Below are 21,665 nucleotides of genomic sequence, written 5' to 3' on the forward strand. Positions count from 1 at the left end.
TCAGGGCATTTGCAAATTCAGATGTTATTGATGATCATTGCAGACGGACTTTAAATGGAGTGTTCATCTGGCCAAGATGGGTTCTGAAGATGCCAGTGAAGACTGAACTGCTGCCTAGCACCTGAAGGTCAGAGCGAGATTGGCTTCAAGAGTGGCATGCTGTGCCCTTCTAGGCAGAGTTCCTCAAATCCTTCCTTTAAATTTGGCTAAAGTCCATCTGTGTTCTGTCTTTTGTCCTTTCAGCTGTTATTAGTACATTTTAGTCAATTGTTTGTGTATTAACACAGCCTGTCCTCATCCCGGCCACATTAAAAGATCACCTGGGGAACTTTTTAATAAAACGTACCCATTCCTAACTTCCTCCCCATCTCAGAAAAAGTCAAAATTTCTAGGAGTGAAACTTGGCCTGGACATCACTATTTTTTTAAAACTTAAGTGATTCTAATGAGCTAGGGTCAAAAGCTGTTGATGTAGAATGCATAGTGAGGTCTGTGACAGAAAATAAGTTTTGCTCATCATTGTGCCTTCAGAGTTTGACTCATTGTGTGGCATATGGTTGGTTAGCTCTCAGTAAATGTTTGTTAAATAAATGAAATACTAAAGAGCTAGCAAATGAGAAAGTGTGGCCAGGGAACTAGGCAGGCCCTTGTGTATAGCTTAATAAATTAACAGTTCCTTTTTTAATGACGATTAGTTACCAGGCAGATTCTTAAATACACTGCAATCTGAAATCCTTACTAGTGTGAAACTTTCCTCAAACTGGTCTGAATCTTAGTATTGACATAAAATCTCAGGTATAAAAATAGGCTAAAAAATGTTAGGGCTATTATCTAAGTCTTTTGGTTTGATTACACATACCACAAGATGTAATATTGTTCCACTGAATACAGTATATGAGAAAAATTATTGCATTTAGGATATAGGATTTTTCCCATTCAGTTCAGTCGCTCAGTCGTGCCCAACTCTTTGCAACCTCATGAATCGCAGCACGCCAGGCCTCCCTGTCCATCACCAGCTCCGGGAGTTCACTCAGACCCACGTCCATTGAGTCAATGATGCCATCCAGCCATCTCATCCGGGGTCGTCCCCTTCTCCTCCTGCCCCCAATCCCTCCCAGCATCAGAGTCTTTTCCAATGAGTCAACTCTTCCCATGAGGTGGCCAAAGTACTGGAGTTTCAGCTTTAGCATCATTCCTTCCAAAGAAATCCCAGGGCTGATCTTCAGAGTGGACTGGTTGGATCTCCTTACAGTCCAAGGGACTCTCAAGAGTCTTCTCCAACACCACAGTTCAAAAGCATCAATTCTTTGGTGCTCAGCTTTCTTCACAGTCCAACTCTCACATCCATACATGACCATTGGGAAAACCATAGCTTTGACTAGATGGACCTTAGTCGGCAAAGTAATGTCTCTGCTTTTGAATATGCTGTCAGGTTGCTCATAACTTTCCTTCCAAGGAGTAAGCGTCTTTAAATTTCATGGCTGCAGTCACCATCTGCAGTGATTTTGGAGCCCCAAGAAATAAAGTCTGACATTGTTTCCACTGTTTCCCCATCTATTTCCCATGAAGTGATGGGACCAGATGCCATGATCTTAGTTTTCTGAATGTTGAGCTTTAAGCCAACCTTTTCACTCTCCTCTTTCACTTTCATCAAGAGGCTTTTTAGTTCCTCTTCACTTTCTGCCATAAGGGTAGTGTCATCTGCATATCTGAGGTTATTGATATTTCTCCCGGCAATCCTGATTCCAGCTTGTGTTTCTTCCAGTCCAGCGTTTCTCATGATGTACTCTGCAGATAAGTTAAATAAGCAGGGTGACAATATACAGCCTTCATTAATTTGACACAATTACTTCCAGTTTTCACAGAAATAACTATAACTCAGTAAATCCTATTATATTTAAAGTTTAATGCTGTGGCCAGTCAAACATCCTAATTATAAGAATAAAATTCTTTGTTACAACCCTTTTAACTGCGGTAACTTTAATCAACTCTTTGGCAGTTGCATTTTACCACTTCTAGTGAAGACAGATGGAAAGAAATAAAATGTTTTGCGAAAGTAAGCTGGTGGTCACTAGTATACTGCGTCATTACCATGCTTATCACAGATATGGTTTATGGAGCACCCATAGCCTGATAGCAGTAGGGACCTCAATAAATGGTAATTCTTTCTGGTACACATGTAGCTAATGCTGTTCAAAGGGCTTGGAAAATCACGTTTAATCTGACATAGTTTAACATTCTAAAAATGCATTAATTTTTCCACAGATGAAGAGAAGTAAAGAATTGGTAACTAAAAATCATAATCAAGAAGACATAAGTATTCTTCGTTGTTGGAAATGTAGAAAATGTATAGCAAGTTCTGGTTGTTTCATGGAATATCTTGAGAATCAAGTGACTAAGGTGAGTACTGCTAACTGTATCATCTTCAAATGATTTCCTAGTATTGGAATGCTGGGGACACATCTACACAGGCACCCATATCCCTCCATACCTGACGGCTTTCACCTTATTGTACCTGATCCGTGGAAAACATTTCAGAGTGGTATTCTAAAGGCATCCAGCCTTCCACAGTTACCATCATTTTACCTCCAGCTCCTAACAATAATGTGACCTTAAAGTTTTAAGTGCAATATCACAGACCTAAGCTGAAGATAATAGTGCATGTTTTTTTTCATCCCTACTGTGAGTGAACCTTAGTCATCACCACACAATTAAATTTTTAAAAAAGTAAAAGATGTTTTTATATGTATATTTTATATATATATATATATATAAAACACATATATTGTTGTTGATTTTGTTGTTATTTAGTCACTCAGTCGTGTCCGACTCTTTTGCATCCCCTTGGACTGTAGCCTGCCTGGCTCTTTTGTCCATGAGTTTTCCCAGTCAAGAATACTGAAGTGGGTTACCATTTCCTTCTCCACGAAATCTTCCACCCAGGGACTGAACTTGTGTCTCTGTGTCTCCTACTTTGGCAAGTGAATTCTTTATCACTGTACCACCTGTGAAGCCCCAATATATATTAGACATATATTGTATGTACACCTGTATGTTTATGTAGGTGTATATATTATACAGTCAAAGGAGAAGACTCTTGAGAGTCCCTTGGACTGCAAGGAGATCCAACCACTCAATCATAAAGGAAATCAGTCCTGAATATTCGTTGGAAAGACTGATGCTGAAGCTGAAACTCCAATACTTTGGCCACCTGATGCAAAGAACTGACTCATTGGAAAAGACCCTCATGCTGGGAAAGATTGAAGGCAGGAGGAGAAGGGGACAACAGAAGATGAGATGATTGGATGGCATCACCAACTGGATGGGCATGAGTTTGAGGAAGCTCTGAGAGTTGGTGATGGACAAGAAAGCCTGGCGTGCTGCAGTCCATGGAGTTGCAAAGAGTCGGAGAGGACTGATCAATTGAACTGAACTGATTACATGTGAATATGTATGAATATACTGAGAGCAGTATGCAAGAGGAAATATCAAAGAAGTCCATACTAGATAGTTATCCATGGACTTCACAGGGAATTCTCAGTTTAGCAGAGAGTGGTTATAATTACCTGTCATTGTTTTCCCCTTCTTTGAGTGACTGTTTTATTTTCTTTTTTGCCTCATTTGATCATGATTATTTCCTATCCACTCTCACAGATTAGCCAATTTGAACTGGTAATGGTGAAAGACTTTGGTTGCATGCTTATTGCATGTCAGATACTTTTAAAAAACTGAAAACATTTTAATTGGGGGAACAAAAGTTTTCATGGTGAATATTGGATATAGTATAGCTTGATAAATTTTTTCAGCCCTGCTATTAATCAGATCAAAATGTATGATGTTTTCATCACCCCAGAAATCTATCTTGTTTGTTTTCAGGCAATATTCACCCCCTCACATGGAAACCACTGTATTAATGTCTATCACTGCCGACTGGTTTTGCCTGTTCCTGACCTTCATTCAAATGAAATCATATACTCTTTTGTACCTGACTTATTTTGCTCAGCATAATGTTTTAGAGATTCATTTATGTTTCATACATAGTAATTTGCTTCCTTTTTCCTTAGTAGTATGCCATTAATGACTATACCACAGTTTATCAATTTTTTATGCTGATAGGTATAATTTTCATTTTGGGGTTATGAATAAAACTGCTATCAGTATTTTTATAAAAGACTCTGTGTTTGTGTTTTGTTACTGCTTTTTGATATATATATATATATATATATAATGATGAGGGAATTATATAGTAGGTGTATTTTAGGTTTTTAGAAACTGCTTGTAGTTTTCAAAAGAAAATGTTCATTTCCAATAGTAATGATGAGAATTCTAGTTGCTCAATATCTTTCTCTACATGTGGTATTTTCAGACTTTGTAATTTTGGACATTGTGGTAGATATAATGGTATATCATTATGTGTTTAATTTGCTTTTCCCTAGTGAAAATGATGTCCAATACAATTTTTGATGCTTATTGTTCAGTTCAGTTGTTCAGTCATGTCCAACTCTTTGCGACCCCATGGACTGCAGCACACCAGGCTTCCCTGTCCATCACCAACTCCCAGAGCTTCCTCAAACTCATGCCCATCCAGTTGGTGATGCCATCCAACCATCTAATCTTCTGTGGTTCCCTTCTCCTCCTACCTTCAATCTTTCCCAGCATGAGGGTCTTTTCCAATGAGTCTGTTCTTCGCATCAGGTGGCCAAAGTATTGAGTTTCAGCTTCAGCATCAGTCCTTCCAGTGAATATTCAGGACTGATTTCCTTTACGATTGAGTGGTTGGATCTCCTTGCAGTCCAAGGGGCTCTCAAGAGTCTTCTCCAACACTACAGTTCAAAACCATCAATTATTTGGTGCTCAGCTTTCTTTATAGTCCAGCTGTCACATCCATACGTGACTATTGGGAAACCCATAGCTTTGACTAGATGGACCTTTGTCAGCTAAGTAATGTCTCTGCTTTTTACTATGCTGTCTAGGTTGGTCATAGCTTTCCTTCTAGCAAATGTCTTTTAATTTCATGGCTGCAGTCATCATCTGCAGTGATTTTGGAGCCCCCCAAAATAAAGTCTCTCTCACTGTTTCCACTGTTTCTCTGTCTATTTGCCATGAAGTGATGGGACCGGATGCCATGATCTTAGTTTTGTGAATGTTGAGTTTTAAGCCAACTTTTTCGCTCTCCTCTTTCACTTTCATCAAGCAGCTCTTTAGTTCTTCTTTGCTTTCTGCCATAAGGGTAGTGTTATCTGCATATCTGAGGTTATTAATATTTCTCCTGGCAAACTTGATTCCAGCTTGTGCTTCATCCAGCCTGGCGTTTCACATGATGTACTCTGCATATAGGTTAAATAAGCAGATGACAATATATAGCCTTGATGTACTCTTTTCCCAATTTGGAACCAGTCCATTTTTGCATGTCTGGTTCTAACTCTTGCTTCCTGATCTGCATACAGGTTTCTCAGAAGGCAGGAAGGTGGTCTGGTATTCCCATCTCTTGAAGAAAAAACTTTTCCAGTTTGTTGTGATCCACACAGTCAAAGGCTTTGGTGTAGTCAGTAAAGCAGAAGTAGATGTTTTTGTGGAACTCTCTTGCTTTTTTGATGATCAAGTGGCTGTTGGCAATTTGATTTCTGGTTCCTCTGCCTTTTCTAAATCCAGCTTGAACATGTGGAAGTTCATGGTTCATGTTCTTTTGAAGCCTGGCTTGGAGAATTTTGAGCATTACTTTGCTAGCGTATGAGATGAGTGCAATTGGGTGGTAGTTTGAGCATTCTTTGGCATTGCCTTTCTTTGGGATTGGAATGAAAACTGACCTTTTCCAGTCCTGTGGCCACTGCTGAGTTTTCCAAATGCTGGCATATTGAGTGCAGCACTTTCACAGCATCATCTTTTAGGATTTGAAATAGCTCAACTGGAATTCCATCACCTCCACTAGCTTTGTTTGTAGTGATGGTTCCTAAAACCCACTTGACTTTGCATTCCAGGATGTCTGGCTTTAGGTGAGTGATCACACCATTGTGGTTATCTAGGTAATGAGGATCTTTTTTGTATAGTTCTTCTGTGTATTCTTGCCATCTCTTCTTAATTTTCTGCTTATTGGTTAAGCATTGTTTTAAAAGTTTTATATTATTCATTCCTGATAATATAAAGATAGAAAGATTGTCTTGAAGGAAATAAACTATCATCTCCTTTTTATAGATAAGGAAACTGAGCCACAGAAGATTAAATAAATTGAGTCTGATTATACTGTTACTAAGCAGTGCAGTTAAAATGGAATCTGACACTGAGAGTTCTGACCCCCACACTCTTTTTCGTGCCTTTGCTCCTCCCTCAGGGTATCATGAGCAAGAGAAATTCAAACACTGCACTAGGATATAGCGGGATAGGTTGTGGAAGAGAGTGATACAGAATTGAAAAATCTTTCTGGTTCTGTAGGAGGTTTTATATTATATGCACATAAAACATACATATTTTAAACCTATTAAAAGCCTGTCTCAGGAATAATTCAATATCACTGTTAACTCCAGGGAGAAGGAGGAATGTGTAATTAGAGGGGGGTCCTGAGAGGGTTTTTAAAGTAGCGGTAATGTACTCATTAAACTGGGTAGTGGGTGTATGTATTGGTGTTTGCGTCTGTTCAAAGATTTCTTTATACAAACATCTTTTGCATTAGGAACACATATATTTGATGTAAATATTAAAGAGTAACATAGAAGGATCTGTTTTAATTAAAAGAAACAATAAAATAAAATACTGGAGTCTAAAAGTAATTTATAAGATGCTGGGCTGAATGAGGGACTTCCTGGTCACTCACATGGTAAAGAATCTGCCAGTAGTGGGGGAGACCTGAGTTGGATCCCTGGGTCAGGAGGATCCCCTGGAGAAAGGAATGGCAATTCACTCCAATATTCTTGCCTGGAGAATCCCATGGACAGAGGAGCCTGGCGGGCTATGGTCCATGGGATCACAAAGAGCCAGACATGACTGAGCACTCCTATTTTTACTTCATGCTGAAGGAATGCTAAATTTATCACCTATCCAGTTATCTTAATTTATTACCTATTAACAATATAATTTAAAATATATCTATGTATAAAATAAGTGTTTTGCTTGCTTCTGGAAGTGTTTTTGTTTTTTTTGTCTACTTTCTGTAGATGAAATCACAACGTAGGTAGGCATTCTGCTGGAAATTGCTGCTTTTAGTAATATCACCATGTAGTATAGCTCATTTTCCCCTTTTATATAGTATTCTAGTGTATTACTATATCACAATTTGTAATTCATTCTACCATTGAGTTATATCTAGTTGTTATGCTCTGACAAACCATGCTGCTATGAATGTTCTTGTCTGTCTCTTGGTAAACATGGGCAGGGGTATATCACTGGAAGTGGAGTATGCATCACAGGATATGTGCATCTTCACCTTTACTGGGCGATGCTAAGTTGTTTTCCAGTGTCAGTCTGTGAGTAGTGGTTAAACATTGCTGGGATTCCACATCTTTTCCAACATTTAACATCTTCTCATTGTTTAAGTCTCTCTGTGTTTCCTGTGAAATGTCTTTTCTTCCCCTTTTCTGTTTTTCCGTTGTGCAGCTTTGATTTTGGGGAGCTCTTTACATATTCTGAATAGTAATTATTTGTTATTGTATTGCCGATATCTTTTGCTAGTTTATGTAACTTTTATTTCACTCTTTGCGGTATCTTTTGATGAACAGAATTTTTGATATAAGGTAGATGGATTTATTAGTCATCTTCTTTATATTCTATACTTTTTTTCTTAAAAAATTCTTCAGTACCCCGAGGGAAAGTTTTTCTTTTTTCTCCCTTTCCTCCTACTGAATACCAAAATTGAGATAGATAGCTTTTTCTTTTGTTTTTCTGAACAACAGGTTTATTTCTTATCCACCCTTATGATGATGTTATAAACCTGCATTTTGTAGGAGTTCCCCCTTAGAGTCTCCCAACCCTGAGCAAAGCTTGGACTTGTCTCCTTTCTTCATCATCCCACGCAGGTGTGAAATGGCCCTTAGAAGGACATAGAGGATCAGGACACTGAGGAAATAGCATTCCCTGAGGAACTGTTGTTCTAGGACCACAGTTGTTTAGCCCTGAACAGTGCCAGAAAATGGAAGCCTCACACTTGGCTGTCAGTGCCCACAGAACTAGGACTGGACTGCAGACCAACTAAATACCTTCAGAGTTAACCTTGCTAAAAGAAACAGCAGAAATATTCTCATGACTTCTTTTTTCATAATATTGAGCCATGTATCAGATTGGTGGAAGCTGGGTCATATGTGGAACTTAGAGAATCTGGAACATTTGAGCTTTTAGTTTTTCAGCCACTGGCATGTAATAAGGCATGTGACTGGGAATTTAGAATGGAGTTCTGAGACAGACTACAATGTCCACAGGTACAAAAGGGAACTTATTCTCTACCTTCAGGCTTGAGATACCTGCAGTGTGGGCAAGAACCAAAACGGAAAGCAAAATAACAATGAAAACCCTAAAAACAGAAAATAACAAAGTTGATCTCCATTTGTGAAGTCTGATGGGGTGGGGGATCCAGGCAGAGATGGTGTCCTCAGTTTTAATTTCTTAGCTTTGACACAGTTTTGGACAAGTTTCTGTGGCCTAAAAGACATTTAAATAGAGAGATCTAGGAGGCTGCTGGTTCTGTGGATATGGGATTCAGAACAGAGATCTGAACTAAAAATGTGGTTTTGGGAGTCATCAGCATTTAAATGGTGAGTGAAAGTAGATGAGATCACTATGCAGAATGTGAATGGAAAGAGAAAGGAAGGGGCCTAGGAACATTTAAGGGATGGACAGAAAAAAATATATATACAAAATAAGAAAAAAAGAGTAGTGAGAAAGACGGGAGTGAAGATCAAGATACAGTGTTAACAGAAGTCAAGCAATGAATGTCTTCCAAAAGGAAGTATTAGTAGTATTGAATGCTGTAGGGAGATGCAGAAGACCAGATACTGCTTAATGTGCAAGTTGTATACTACATAATTCTAGAAGGTGCTAGTCTGTGAAAGATGCCCCCAGATTTGTACAAAAATGTTGTACAAACTGTATGGCCAAATGCAGAGACTCTGAATGAGAATTTAAAACGTGCTTTGGTTTTAGCAAAGAGGAGATCATTGGTCAGTATTCTTTGTAGTTGTGAGTTCTAACCCCTAAAGTGGCTGTATCTGGAGACGGGTCTTTAGGAGGAAATAGATGGGGAAACAGTGGAAACAGTGTCAGACTTTATTTTTGGGGGCTCCAAAATCACTGCAGATGGTGATTGCAGCCATGAAATTAAAAGACGCTTACTCCTTGGAAGAAAAGTTATGAGCAACCTAGATAGCATATTCAAAAGCAGAGACATTACTTTGCCGACTAAGGTCCGTCTAGTCAAGGCTATGGTTTTTCCAGTGGTCATGTATGCATGTGAGAGTCGGACTGTGAAGAAAGCTGAGTGCCACAGAATTGATGCTTTTGAACTGTGGTGTTGGAGAAGACTCTTGAGAGTTCCTTGGACTGTAAGGAGATCCAGCCAGTCCATTCTGAAGGAGATCAGCCCTGGGATTTCTTTGGAAGGAATGATGCTAAAGCTGAAACTCCAGTACTTTGGCCACCTCATGTGAAGAGTTGACTCATTGGAAAAGACTCTGATGCTGGGAGGGATTGGGGGCAGGAGGAGAAGGGGACGACCCAGGATGAGATGGCTGGATGGCATCACTGACTCGATGGACGTGAGTCTGAGTGAACTCTGGGAGATGGTGATGAACAGGGAGGCCTGGCGTGCTGCGATTCATGGGGTCGCAAAGAGTTGGACGCAACTGAACGACTGAACTGAACTGAGGTTAAATGAGGTCATAAGGATGGGGGTCTTAATCCAGTAAGACTGTGGCTTATAAGAAGGAGAAGAGAAAGAGATTTCTTTTTCTTTCCATGTGATGACACAGAAAGAAGGCAGCTATCTACAAACTAAAAGGAGCGTTCTTACCAGTACCAAAGCATGCTGTAGCTTTGATCTTTAGCTTCTAGGCTCCAGGATTGTGAGGAGTAAATGTCTGTTGTCTAAGCCACCCAGTCTGTGGTATTTTGTTATGCCAGTTCAAACCAACTTAGACATGACAGGCCCTGTAACAGGCATAGGAAATTCGACAAAGAGCAAAAGAGAAATGTTCTGTCCTTTTGAAGCTTTCAGGATAGTATTCAATAATAAATATTAAATTACTAGCTGCACAAGTGGGAAAAAAGGAATTATATACGGGGGCCATGAAGGTAGGATGTGCACAGAGGATTGTTGTAAGGCAAAGGCTTTCCTGAGGAAGTGACTTTTGTGGAGATATGGTAGATGAGTAACCCAGGCAGTGCAAGACAGGACATTCCAAGCTTTGGGACCAGCATATTCAAAGGCCCTGTGGTAGAAAGAATGTGATAGATCTCCATGAAACTAGAAGATTTCTATGATTGAAGTTCAGAGATCAAGAGGGAATTTGACCAGATTTGAGGCTAGAAAGATAGATATTGATTAGATCATTTCTGGTTTCTTAAGACAAATTAAGGACTGATCATTTTCCTTAAAAAGCTGGAAAGTCAATGAAAAGGAGTGACATGACCATTGAATTCTTAAAAATCATTTTGGCAATTATGAAAGAGTGAAATTAGAAAGTTAGCAAGAAAATATGCAGAGGATGGTCTGCCTTTAAGGCTTTTGATTTCTTTCTTATTCATTCAGACCTTTTGAGTAAAAAAAGAAAAGAAAAATTCACTCTTGAAGTACTTTCTCAACCTGCAAGTAGGAAAACCAGGCAGTCCAGCTTTTTATTATCTGACCTTTTTACTATAATGTTTATAGCTGCAGTACTTAAATAATATAGATGTATTGCCTAGGGGAATGTGCACATGTGTTTAAGTGTTAAACATCTTTCAAAATAGCATGTAATAATATTACATTAATTCAACTGCTAAGAAATTATTCATCAGCATCAGAAATACAATGATAGAAGAGGATACAAACATACCCAAATCAGTCAAAAGGATTCCAAAAAATATTCAAATGTAAATTGATGATGCAGTGTATTGTTAAAGTATGCTGAAGGATTTGTCTGCTCTGGGAGATACAAGAGATTCAGAGTCTGATTAATTCTTGATTTTGATACAAAAGTCGACATCAGTATAATACTACTAAATGCATAAATAAAAATATTTCTTTTCAAATTAGCATAACAACACTGCATATTAGTTCTCCCCTCTGCTTTGGCCCTAAAAAGTTGTAGAGCCAAAATTGTGTTGTAGCTCTAGAAAGTATATGAGACCTTGAAACATGGTTTTTGTAAACTACCTTCATTCCTGGTTCTATTCTATTTTTTCTGCCCTTTTTCCTTAATTTGGATCTAAATTAAAAAATTGAAACAAAATAGCATATAATATTAAATTATGCCAACTTTTTACTTTTAACCTGTTCTGCTCAATTAAAACTTTTAACAATCATTAAATGATAAGATAATGCATACAACTTGTAATTTTAAAATTAAGTTCTTTGTACATAGCCACTGAAAACATATCTACACTTAAAAGAAAAAATGAAATAACAATGCATTAGCTCCCCCTGCTGCTTGAACAAAAGATTTTATTTACAAAATATTTTGTCAACATTTTTTTCTGACAGCATTAAGTGAAATTTGCTGTTAGTTACTTCTCTTCCTTCACTTCCTCCTTTGTCCACATGATAAACTTGAGACATAAAAAAACTGTCTAGTGAGGTTTTTAAAATCCTAATTTTACCATGATCCTAATTTTCAGGCTATTTTTTCCCCAAGGAGATAACCTGACATGCAGCTACTTTAAGCCTTTAAATTCCTCAAATGAAATTGCTTCCTGTTTAACAATTCATCCTCAATACATTCATTAAAACTTGTTTTATAACATGTATTTGTGTTTTTTTCAAAATTAAGTGACCGTAGATTTTATAAACTTAATAGATTGTCTTATTTTACCTGTAAAATTAAATTGAAAATAAATATCATGAATATCATATATTTCTAAGACTGTATAATTACAGTTGAAATAGTTGGCAGTCTCGTTTATAATTGAGGCTTCTGTGTTAATCCTAGCTGTTTGTTTGCCATATCTAATTTTCAGGAAAGGAAACAATACTATACATTCTTAACCCAGCCTTTTCTGCTCCTCCTACCGTTATCAACTGCTGTAACTGATCTTTGTCTTTTTTGTTGGTGTGAGAATATGCTTTAACTTTTAAATATTTAAAGAAAAATATGTGCTTGCTTTATGTTGTGTGAGTGCTAAGTCACTTCAGTCATGTCTGACTCTTTGCGAGGCTATGGACTGTAACCCCCCAGACTCCTCTGTTGATGGGATTCTCCAGGCAAGAATATTAGAGTGTGTTGCCATCCCCTTAGAGTGGGTTGCCATCCCCTTCAGGAGATCTTCCCAATTCATCCAGGGATCGAACCCTAGTATCCTGTGGCTCCTGTGTTGCAGGCAGATTCTCTACTGCTGAGCCACCTGGGAAGCCCTACTTTATGTTAATAGTTCTCAAATCTAAGAGATTGGTTTGGGGGGTCACATATCAGAATCAACTGGAATTTCTTCCTAAACCTTGCTTTTTTTCTATATAAGTTAGTATATTATTTTTGTTTAATTTAAAAGTAAGTTATACTTCCAATTTTTTTTGTTGTTTTGCTTTTGTGGTAACCCTTTGGAAGACTAGTAATATCGTGTTTTAAACCATACTTAGGCTAACATGTAAGAGAGATGAAAGTGTGAAAGTATTAGTTGCTCAGTTCTGTCTGACTCTCTCTGACTCGATGGACTGTAGCCCGTCAGGCTCCTCTGTCTGTGGGATTCACCAGGCAGGAATACTGGAGTGGGCAGCCATTCCCATCTCCAGGGGATCTTCCCAACCCAGGGTTCAAACCTGGTCTTCTGCATTGCAGACAGCTTCTTTACCCTCTGAGCCACCAGGGAAGCCAATTGCCCTATAAAAATAGTATTGATTTGGTATAGGAAGTTAACGGTGGAAGCTCAGTGAGTTGAGTTCTGAAACCAGACTGCCTGGATGGAAATCCTGCTTTGGTGCTTCCTATGTGACCTTGGACAAGTTACATAAAAGTTTCTCTTATTTCAGTTTCCTTATTTGTAAAATACAAAACCCTTGAAACAGTGCCTGGGCATAATCACAGTACAAATGCTTATTACCTGGTAAAAATAAGATGTACATTGTAAAACTTCCTTCACCTACCTAGATATATGACTCCAGTGTTTATTCTTATAGGATTGCATGAAAAACATCTCTGGAATTTATAGCAGATGTTTTCTTAGTATTGTAATCAAAATATGTGATTAAATATCATGATTATTTTATCTGATTAAATGAAATAACAGAATATGAACAATGAAATAGAAATATGAAATAATAAGTGTAAGGTAAATGCAGTCCCTGCCATATAAATAAGTTTCTTTACTCCTTTTGTATTGTCAACATTGTGTCTAGTCATGACTTAAATACTGATAGGTTGATTGCCATTATTTTACTTTGATGTAATTTCTATTCTTTATACCAATGTAGAAATTCCCTGGTGGCTCAGCAGTAAAGAATCCACCTACCAGTGTAGGAGATCTGGGTTCAGTCCTTGGGCCAGGAAGATCCCCTGGAGAAGGAAATGGCAGCCCACTCCAGCATTCTTGCCTGGGAAATCCCATGGACAGAGGAGCCTGGTGGACTGCAGTCCACGGGATTGCAGAGTCAGACACGACTGAGCAACCAAACAGTAACAACAACAAAAGAAATATTTATTTACCTCAGAGATAGAACCTTGAAAAGTCAGAAAAAGTTTCAGATCTAGTAATAAAGTAAAGTCAGCTGTATTTGTCAATTTCAATTTGTGTTCACTATGAGAACCTTTTAAAGAATTAATTAGTTATGCTAATCTGTGTACCTGTCAGTGCCTCAGCTCCTAATGAAAGGGGTTAATATATACAGGTATTGATGTTTACAAAATTAATTCTGTCCTTCAGAAGTTAAATTTAGGTAAAGTAGGAGAAGTTACACTGCTTACAATTTTATGAGTCACTTCCTGTCATTTTCCCAAAGTTCCTTAAAAAATAAGTTTATATGGTTCATGTAAATTTGTTATGATGGACCTTGGCTAATATGAGTCACTTGTCAAGAATTCAGTTTTTTAAATGAATTTTCTCTAAGAATATAGAGAGTAAGAATGAGCAGACTATTACCAGTGCACATTTTTGGCAGTCTTCAGGAGTTTGAAGGAAATACTTAAAAAATAAGGGGCTAGAGATTGTAATTGATAATGAGTGCATTGAAAAATTGATAAAATCTGACATAGAATAGGCATTCTTTCACTCAAAAAGGATTCATTAAGTCCCTGTTATATTTTAGGCATTGTGCTGTGATCTGAGCATACAAAAAGGACTAAGATAGTACATGCTCAAGGAACTTAAAACCAACTAAAAATTTTAGGATTTTCACATTAAAAAAAAATTTTTACTGAGGCATGATTTACGATATTGTGTTAGTTTCAGGTGTGCAGCAAAGTGAATCAGTTATACATATACATATATCCACTCTTTCATAGTTATTAAAAAGAGTTTTGAATAGAGTTCCTTGTGTCATACAGTAGGCCCTTACTAGTTATCTCTTCTATAATTGGTAGTGTTCACATGTCAGTCCCTGTCTTCCAGTTCATGTCTCTCCCTTGCAGATGTTTCTTGATTGCTTTTCTTTAAGGATGTTTTTCTTTACCATTTTTAAAAATCAGTTTTATTAGGATATAATTTGCATATAATGAAATGCAGATTTCAATGAGCTTTGACAAATGTGTATGTACTCTTGTACCTGCCACCATTGTTAAGATGTACATTTGGTCTTTTCTAGAGGCTCCTGTATAAGTTATCATATATATTCTTTTATATCTAGCTTTTTGTGATCAGCATAATGTTTTTGAGATTGATTCATATTATTGCATATGTCAGTAGTTCATTCCTTTTTATTAATAGTATTACTTAATTGTATAGATTTCACAGTTGTTTATTGTCTGGATGCCCTAGTTGATGGAAGTTTTAGGTGTTTGCAGTTTTGAGCTTTAATAAAGTTGCTATGAAAATTAGTACACAAATCATTATGTGAACGTACATTTTTATTTCTCTTGGTTAATACTAGGGGTTGCTTTGGTTTTATGGTGAGTATTTTGAGACACTGATGCACTGTTGTCATAAGTGGCAGGATTTCATTCTTTTTTATGGCTGAGTGACAAGTGTGTGTGTGTGTGTGTGTGTGTGTACACCACATCTTCTTTCTTAATCTGTTGATGGATACTTTTATTGTTTCTGTATTTTGACTGTTTTAGTAATGCAGCTGTAGACTTTGGGATGCATGTATCTTTTTGAAGTATTGTTTTTGTTTTCTTCATTTAAATGCCCAGAAGTGGAATTGCTGGATCCTATGGGAGCACTATCTTCTTCTTTTTATTTTTATTTTTTAGGAATCTGCATGCTGTTTTCAGTAGTGGCTGTACCAATTTACATTGCCACTAGCAGTGCATGAGGGTTTCCTTTTCTTCTTATCAACACTTACTGTTTCTCATCTTTGTGATGATAGTCATGCTGACAATTAATTGTGAGGTGATATCTCATTATGGTTTTGATCTCCATTTCCCTAATGACTAGGGATGTTGAACGTTTTTCACGTGCCTATTATCTGTCTGTATGTCTTTGGAAAAATGCCTGCTTAGGTCGTCTGCTCATTTTTTGAATTGGGTTGTTTGTTCTTTCTGATATTTAGTTGTATGAGTTCTTAATCTATTTTATATATTAACCCTTTATGAGTTATATCATTTGCAGATATCTTCTCTCATTCATTTAGCTGCCTTTCCATTTTGTTGATGGATTCCTTCACTGTGCAAAAACTTTTACAGTTCGATTAGATCCAGTTTGTTTGTTTTCACATTTTATTCCATGCCTGAGCAGACAAATCCAAAGAAAATATTGCTGAGGCCAGTGTCAAAGACCATACTGCCTATATTTTCTTCTACAAGTTTTATGGTTTCAGAAATTTCTATTTTGGTCTTTAATACATTTTGAACTTATTTTTTTATATGGTGTGAAAAAAAGTTCTAACTTCCTTCTTTTACGTGTAGCTGTCCAATCTCCCAACATTGTTTATTGAAGAAACTGTCTTTTTCCTATTGTATTTTCTTGCTTCTTTTGTTGTAGATTAATTGGCTATATGGATATGCATTCGTGTCTCTTACATCACTCTTTGTGTCTGTTTCTGTACCAGTACAGTACTTTGGTAACTGTAGCTTTGTAGTGTGATCTAAAGTCAGGAAGCAAGATACCTTCACCTTTGTTTTTTTTCTTAGATTTCTTTGACTATTTGGGTTTTTGGGGGCCTTTGGCTATTTGGGGTCCATACAGATTTTAGAATCATTTGTTCTAGTTTTGTGAAAAATATAATAGGTGTTTTGGTAGATTTCATTAAATCTGTATAATTCTTTGGGTAGTATGGGCATTTTAACCATAGTAACTCTTCTACCCATGAACACGGAATATCATTCCATTTATTTATATCATCTTTAATTTCTTTCTTTAGTGTCATATAGTTCTTAAACTACAAGTCATTCACCTCCTTGGTTAAATTTATTTCTAGACCTTTGATTCTTTTTGATATGAGTGTTAATGAAATTTTTTTTATTTCTCTTTCTGATCATTTATTATTAGTCTATAGAAATGCAACAGATTTCTATATATGTTTCTTACATCCTGCAACTTTATGAATTCATTTATCAGTGCTAATAGTTTTTTGGTAAAGTGTATAGGGTTTTCTATATAGTGTCATATCATTTGAAAATAGTGACAATTTTACTTCTTTCCTTCCAATTTGGATTCCTTTTCTTTTTCTAGTCTTATTGCTATTGCTAGGACTTCCAGTACTGTGTTGAAAGAGTTTACATCCTTTTAAAAAGAAATTATTGAAATATAGCTGATTTACATTGAAGTGCCTGTCTTGTTTCTAATCTCAGAGGAAAATCTTTGAACTTTTCACTGTTGAGTAGAATGCTAGCTGTATTTGTCATAAATGATGTTTAATATGTTGAAGTGCTTGGTTGCTCAGTAGTGTCCAACTCTTTGCAACCCCATGGTCTGTAGCCCACCAAACTCTTCTGTCCATGGAATTTTCCAGGCAAGAATACTGGAGTGGGTTGCCATTTCCTTCTCCAGGGAATCTTCCGACCCAGGGATCTAACCTGCGTCTCCTCAGCCTCCTGCATTGACAGGCAGATTCTACCACTGAGCCACCCGGGAAGCCCCAGTATGTTGATGTATGTTCCCTCTATATCAACTTTGTCAAGGTTTTTTTTTTTTTAATATATCATGAATGGATGTTGGATTTTGTCAAGTATTTTTTTCTCCATCTGTTGAGGTGATCTTGTAATTTTTATTCTTTGTTTTGTTAATGAGAATCATCTTTGTGTTGTTGTTGTTCAGTTGCGTGCTCATGTCTGACTCTTTGTGACTCCATGGACTGCAGCATGCCAGGCCTCCTTGTCCCTTGCCATCTCCCAAAGTTTGCCCGAATTCATGTCCATTGCATCAGTGATGCCTTCCAGCCATCTCATCTTCTGACAGCCTCTTCTCCTTGTCTCCTTGATCTTTCTAAGCATCAGGGACTTTTCCAGTGAGTTGGCTGTTCATATCAAGTGACCAAAATACTGGAGCTTCAGCTTCAGCATCAGTCCTTCCAACGAGTATTCAGGGTTGATTTTCCTTAAGATTGACTGGTTGATCTCCTTGTTGTCCAGGGGACTTTCAGGAGTCTTCTTTAGCACCACAGTTCAAAGGCATTAATTCTCTGGCATTCTACCTTTTTTATGGCCCAGTACTTACAACTGGGAAGATCTTAGCCTTGACCTTTGTCGGCAGAGTAATGTCTCTGCTTATCAACACACTGTCTAGGTTTGTCTTTGCTTTCCTGCCAAGAAACAATTGTCTTCTGATTTCATGGCTGCAGGCATCATCCACGGTGATTTTAGAGCCCAAGAAGAAAAAATCCATCATTACTTCCACTTTTTCCCCTTCTATTTGCCATGCAGTAATGGGACTGGATGCTATGATCTTAACTTTTTTAATATTTATTCTTAAGCCAGCTCTTTCACTCTCCTCCTTCACCCTTATCCAGACACTCTTTAGTTCCTCTTTACCTTCTGCCATTAGAGTGGTATCATCTGCATATCTGAGGTTGTTGATATTTCTCCCACCTATCTTGATTCCAGCTTGTAACTCATCCAGCCTGGCATTTCTCATGATGTGCTCAAAATATAGATTAAACAAACAGGGTGACAGCAGACAGCCCTGTTAAAGCCCTTTCTCAATCTTGAACCAATCAGTTATGCCATACAGGGTTCTAACTGTTGCTTTTTGACCCACCTACAGGTTTCTTAGGAGACAGGTAAGATGGTCTGGTATTCCCATTTCTTTAAGAGCTTTCCGCAGTTTGTTATGATCCACACAGTCAAAGGCTTTAGCGTAGGTGATGAAACAGAGATAGACGTTTTTCTGGAATGCCCTTGCTTTCTCTGTGATCCAGCAGATGTTGGCAGTTTGATCTCTAGTTCCTCTTCCTTTTCTAAACCTAGCTTGGACATCTGGAAGTTCTTGGTTTGCATAATGCTGAAGCCTAGCAGGCAAGATTTTAAGTATGATCTTACTAGCGTGGGAGATGAGTGTAGTTGTCTAATGGTTAGCACATTCTTTAGTATTACCCTTCTTGGGAATTGGGATGAGGATTGACCTTTTCTAGTCCTGTGGCCACTGCTGAGTCTTCCAGATTTGCTGACATATTGAATGCAACACCTTAATGGCATAATCATTTTGGGTTTTGAATAGTTCTACTGGAATGCATTGCACCCACTAGCTTTATTAATAGCTGTTCTTCCTAAGGCCCACTTAACCTTGATCTCCAGAATGGGTGGCTCTGGGTGGCTGACCACACCATTGTTGTGATTGGGTTCATTATACATTATCACATACAACTTCTTTGTACAGTTCTTCCATGTATTCTGAACATCTCCTCTTGATCTCTTCAGGGTCTACTATATCTCTACTGTTTCTGTTTCTTTTAGTGCCCATTTTGGGCAAAACTTTTCCTTGATATCTCCAATTTTCCTGAAGAGATCTCTAGTCTTTCCCCTTCTGTTGTTTTCTTGTAGTTTTATGCACTCTTCATTGAAAAAGGCCTTCTTGTCTCTCCATGCTGCTCTTTGGAACTCTGCATTTAATTGGTTATACCTTTCCCTTTCTCCCTTGCTTTTCACTTCTCTCTTCAGCTATTTGTAAAGCCGCCTCAGATAACCACTTTGCCTTCTTGCTTTTCTTTTTCTTTGTGAAGGTTTTGTTCGCTGCCTCCTGTACAATATTATAGACCCCCAACCGTAGTTCTTCAGACACATGTTAACTAAATCTAACCCCTTGAATCTGTTTGTTACCTCCTCTGCATCTTCATAGGGGATTTTATGTAAGTCATACCTGTCTGGCCTAGTGGTTTTCTTTGCTTTCTTTAGTTTAAGCCTGGATTTTGCTATGAGAAGCCGATGATCTGAGCCACAGTCAGCTCCAGGTCTTGTTTTTGCTGACTGTATACAGCTTCTCCATCTTCGACTACAAAGAATGTCTTTAGTTTGATTTTGGTATTGGCCATTTGCTGATGTCCGTATGTAAAGGTGTCCCTTGTCTTGTTGAAAAAGGGTATTTGCTATGACCAGTGCATTCACTTGGCAGAACTCAGCCTTTGTCTGACTTCATTTTGTTCTCCAAGGCCAAACTTGCCTGTTTCTCCAGGTATCTCTTGACTTCCTACTTTTGCATTCCAATCCCCAATGATGAATAGAACATCTTTTTTTGCTGTTAGTTCTAGGAGGTCTTCTAGGTCTTCATAGAACGAATCAACCTCAGCTTCTTTGGCATCAGTGGTAGGGGCATAGACTTGAATTACTGTGATGTTTTGAATGCCTTGCCTTGGAAATGAACTGAGGTCATTCTGTCATTTTTGAGGTTATGCCCAAGTACTGCATTTCAGACTCCTTTGTTGGTTATGAGGGCTACTCCATTTCTTCTATGGGATTCTTGCCCACAGTAGTATATATAATGGTCATCTGAATTAAATTTTGCCCATTCTTGTTCATTTTAGTTCACTGATTCCTAAGATGTCGATGCTTGATCACGTTCAATTTACCTTGATTCATGGACCTAACACTCGAGGTTCCTATGCATTACTGTTCTTTGCCGCAGCAGATTTTACTTTCATCACCAGACACAGTCACTACTGAGTGTCGTCATGGATGAACCATCTCTGTATCCCTGGAATAAATCCCACTTGATCATGGTGTACCATTTTATATCTTGTTGAATTTGATTTGCTGATATTTCCTTCATCATTTTTTTGCATCTGTGTTTGTCAGAGATGTTCAGGGATTTTTTTTTTTTTTTTTTGGTGTCTTTGGTTTTGATATCAGGGTAATTCTGGCCTCATAGAGTAAATTTGGAAGGGTTCCCTCCTGTTTAGTATTTTGGAATAGTTTGAGAAGGATAACTATTAAGTCTCCCTTAACTTTTTGGTAGAATTCCCCTGTGAAGCTATTATGTCCTGGACTTTGGGTTTGGGGAGTTTCTTGACTACTGGTTCAATTTTAATATTTGTAATTCATCTGTTATATCTTATATTTCAATCTTAGTTGATTGTACATTTCTAAAAATTTATCCATTCTACATTGTCCAGTTTGTTAGAATATACTTGTTCATAGTATTATCTTATGATTGTATTTTTCTGATACTGGTTGTAATTTCCTCTTTTTAATCTTTAGTTTTGTGTACCTAGGCCCTCTCTCTTTTTTCCCTGCTGAGTATGACTAAACGTTTGTCAATTTTATCTTTAAAAACCAGCCCTTAGTTTAATTGATCTTTTCTCTTTTGGTCTCTATTTTCTTTATTTTCACTCTAACATGTATTATTTTATTATGAGTTTGTCCACTTCCTTTTTAAGTTCTGTCTGAGTAACATGCCTTGGAAATGAACTGCGATCACTCTGTCATTTTTGAGGTTGTGCCCAAGTACTACATTCAGGTATTTTGAAGTTCTGTTATTAGGTATGTATGTATTTACGTTTGTTATAGCTTCCTGATGAACTGACTCCTTTCTAATTATGAAAAGTTTATTTTTTATCCTTGATAATTTCATTGTCCTGAAATCTACTTTGATACTAGTATATTAACTCTAGCTTTCCTTTGATTTACTTTTTCATGATAAAAATTTTTATCCTTTAAATTTCAAACCTATGTGTGCATTTGTGTTAAAATGAATTTCTTGTACATGATGTATTGTTTGGTTTTTGTCTTCCCTGGTGGCTCAGTTGGTAAAATTTTGTCTGCAATGCGGGAGACCTGGGTTCATTTCCTAGGTCAGGAAAATCCTCTGGAGAAGGAAATGGCAACCCACTTGAGTATTCTTGCCTAGAGGATGCCATAGACAGAGGAGCCTGGTGCGCTACAGTCCATGGGGTCACAAAAAGTTGGACATGACTGAGTGACTAATACTTGGTTTTTGTCATCCAGTCTAATATCTTTTGATTTGTAATTGGAG

The 21,665-nt window shown here is 37.5% G+C and overlaps 1 protein-coding gene across 2 annotated transcripts in view; it reads left to right on the forward strand.

Annotated features, from left to right (window-relative positions):
- Window positions 1-2,056: 2,056 nt before the first annotated feature.
- Window positions 2,057-21,665, forward strand: part of RNF180 (ring finger protein 180) — a 246,060-nt gene continuing 226,451 nt past the window's right edge. Inside the window, exon 1 of one of the 2 annotated variants that reach the window (XM_040262589.1) lies at window positions 2,057-2,399. In XM_040262589.1, the coding sequence (XP_040118523.1) occupies window positions 2,265-2,399 (135 nt within the window). In that variant the 5' untranslated portion in view covers window positions 2,057-2,264. The remainder of the gene's footprint in view (window positions 2,400-21,665) is intronic. The other variant, XM_040262588.1, reaches the window with a different exon arrangement.

The sequence above is a fragment of the Oryx dammah genome, unplaced genomic scaffold (genome assembly GCF_014754425.2).
Source record: "Oryx dammah isolate SB20612 unplaced genomic scaffold, SCBI_Odam_1.1 HiC_scaffold_20, whole genome shotgun sequence".
NCBI lineage: Eukaryota > Metazoa > Chordata > Mammalia > Artiodactyla > Bovidae > Oryx > Oryx dammah.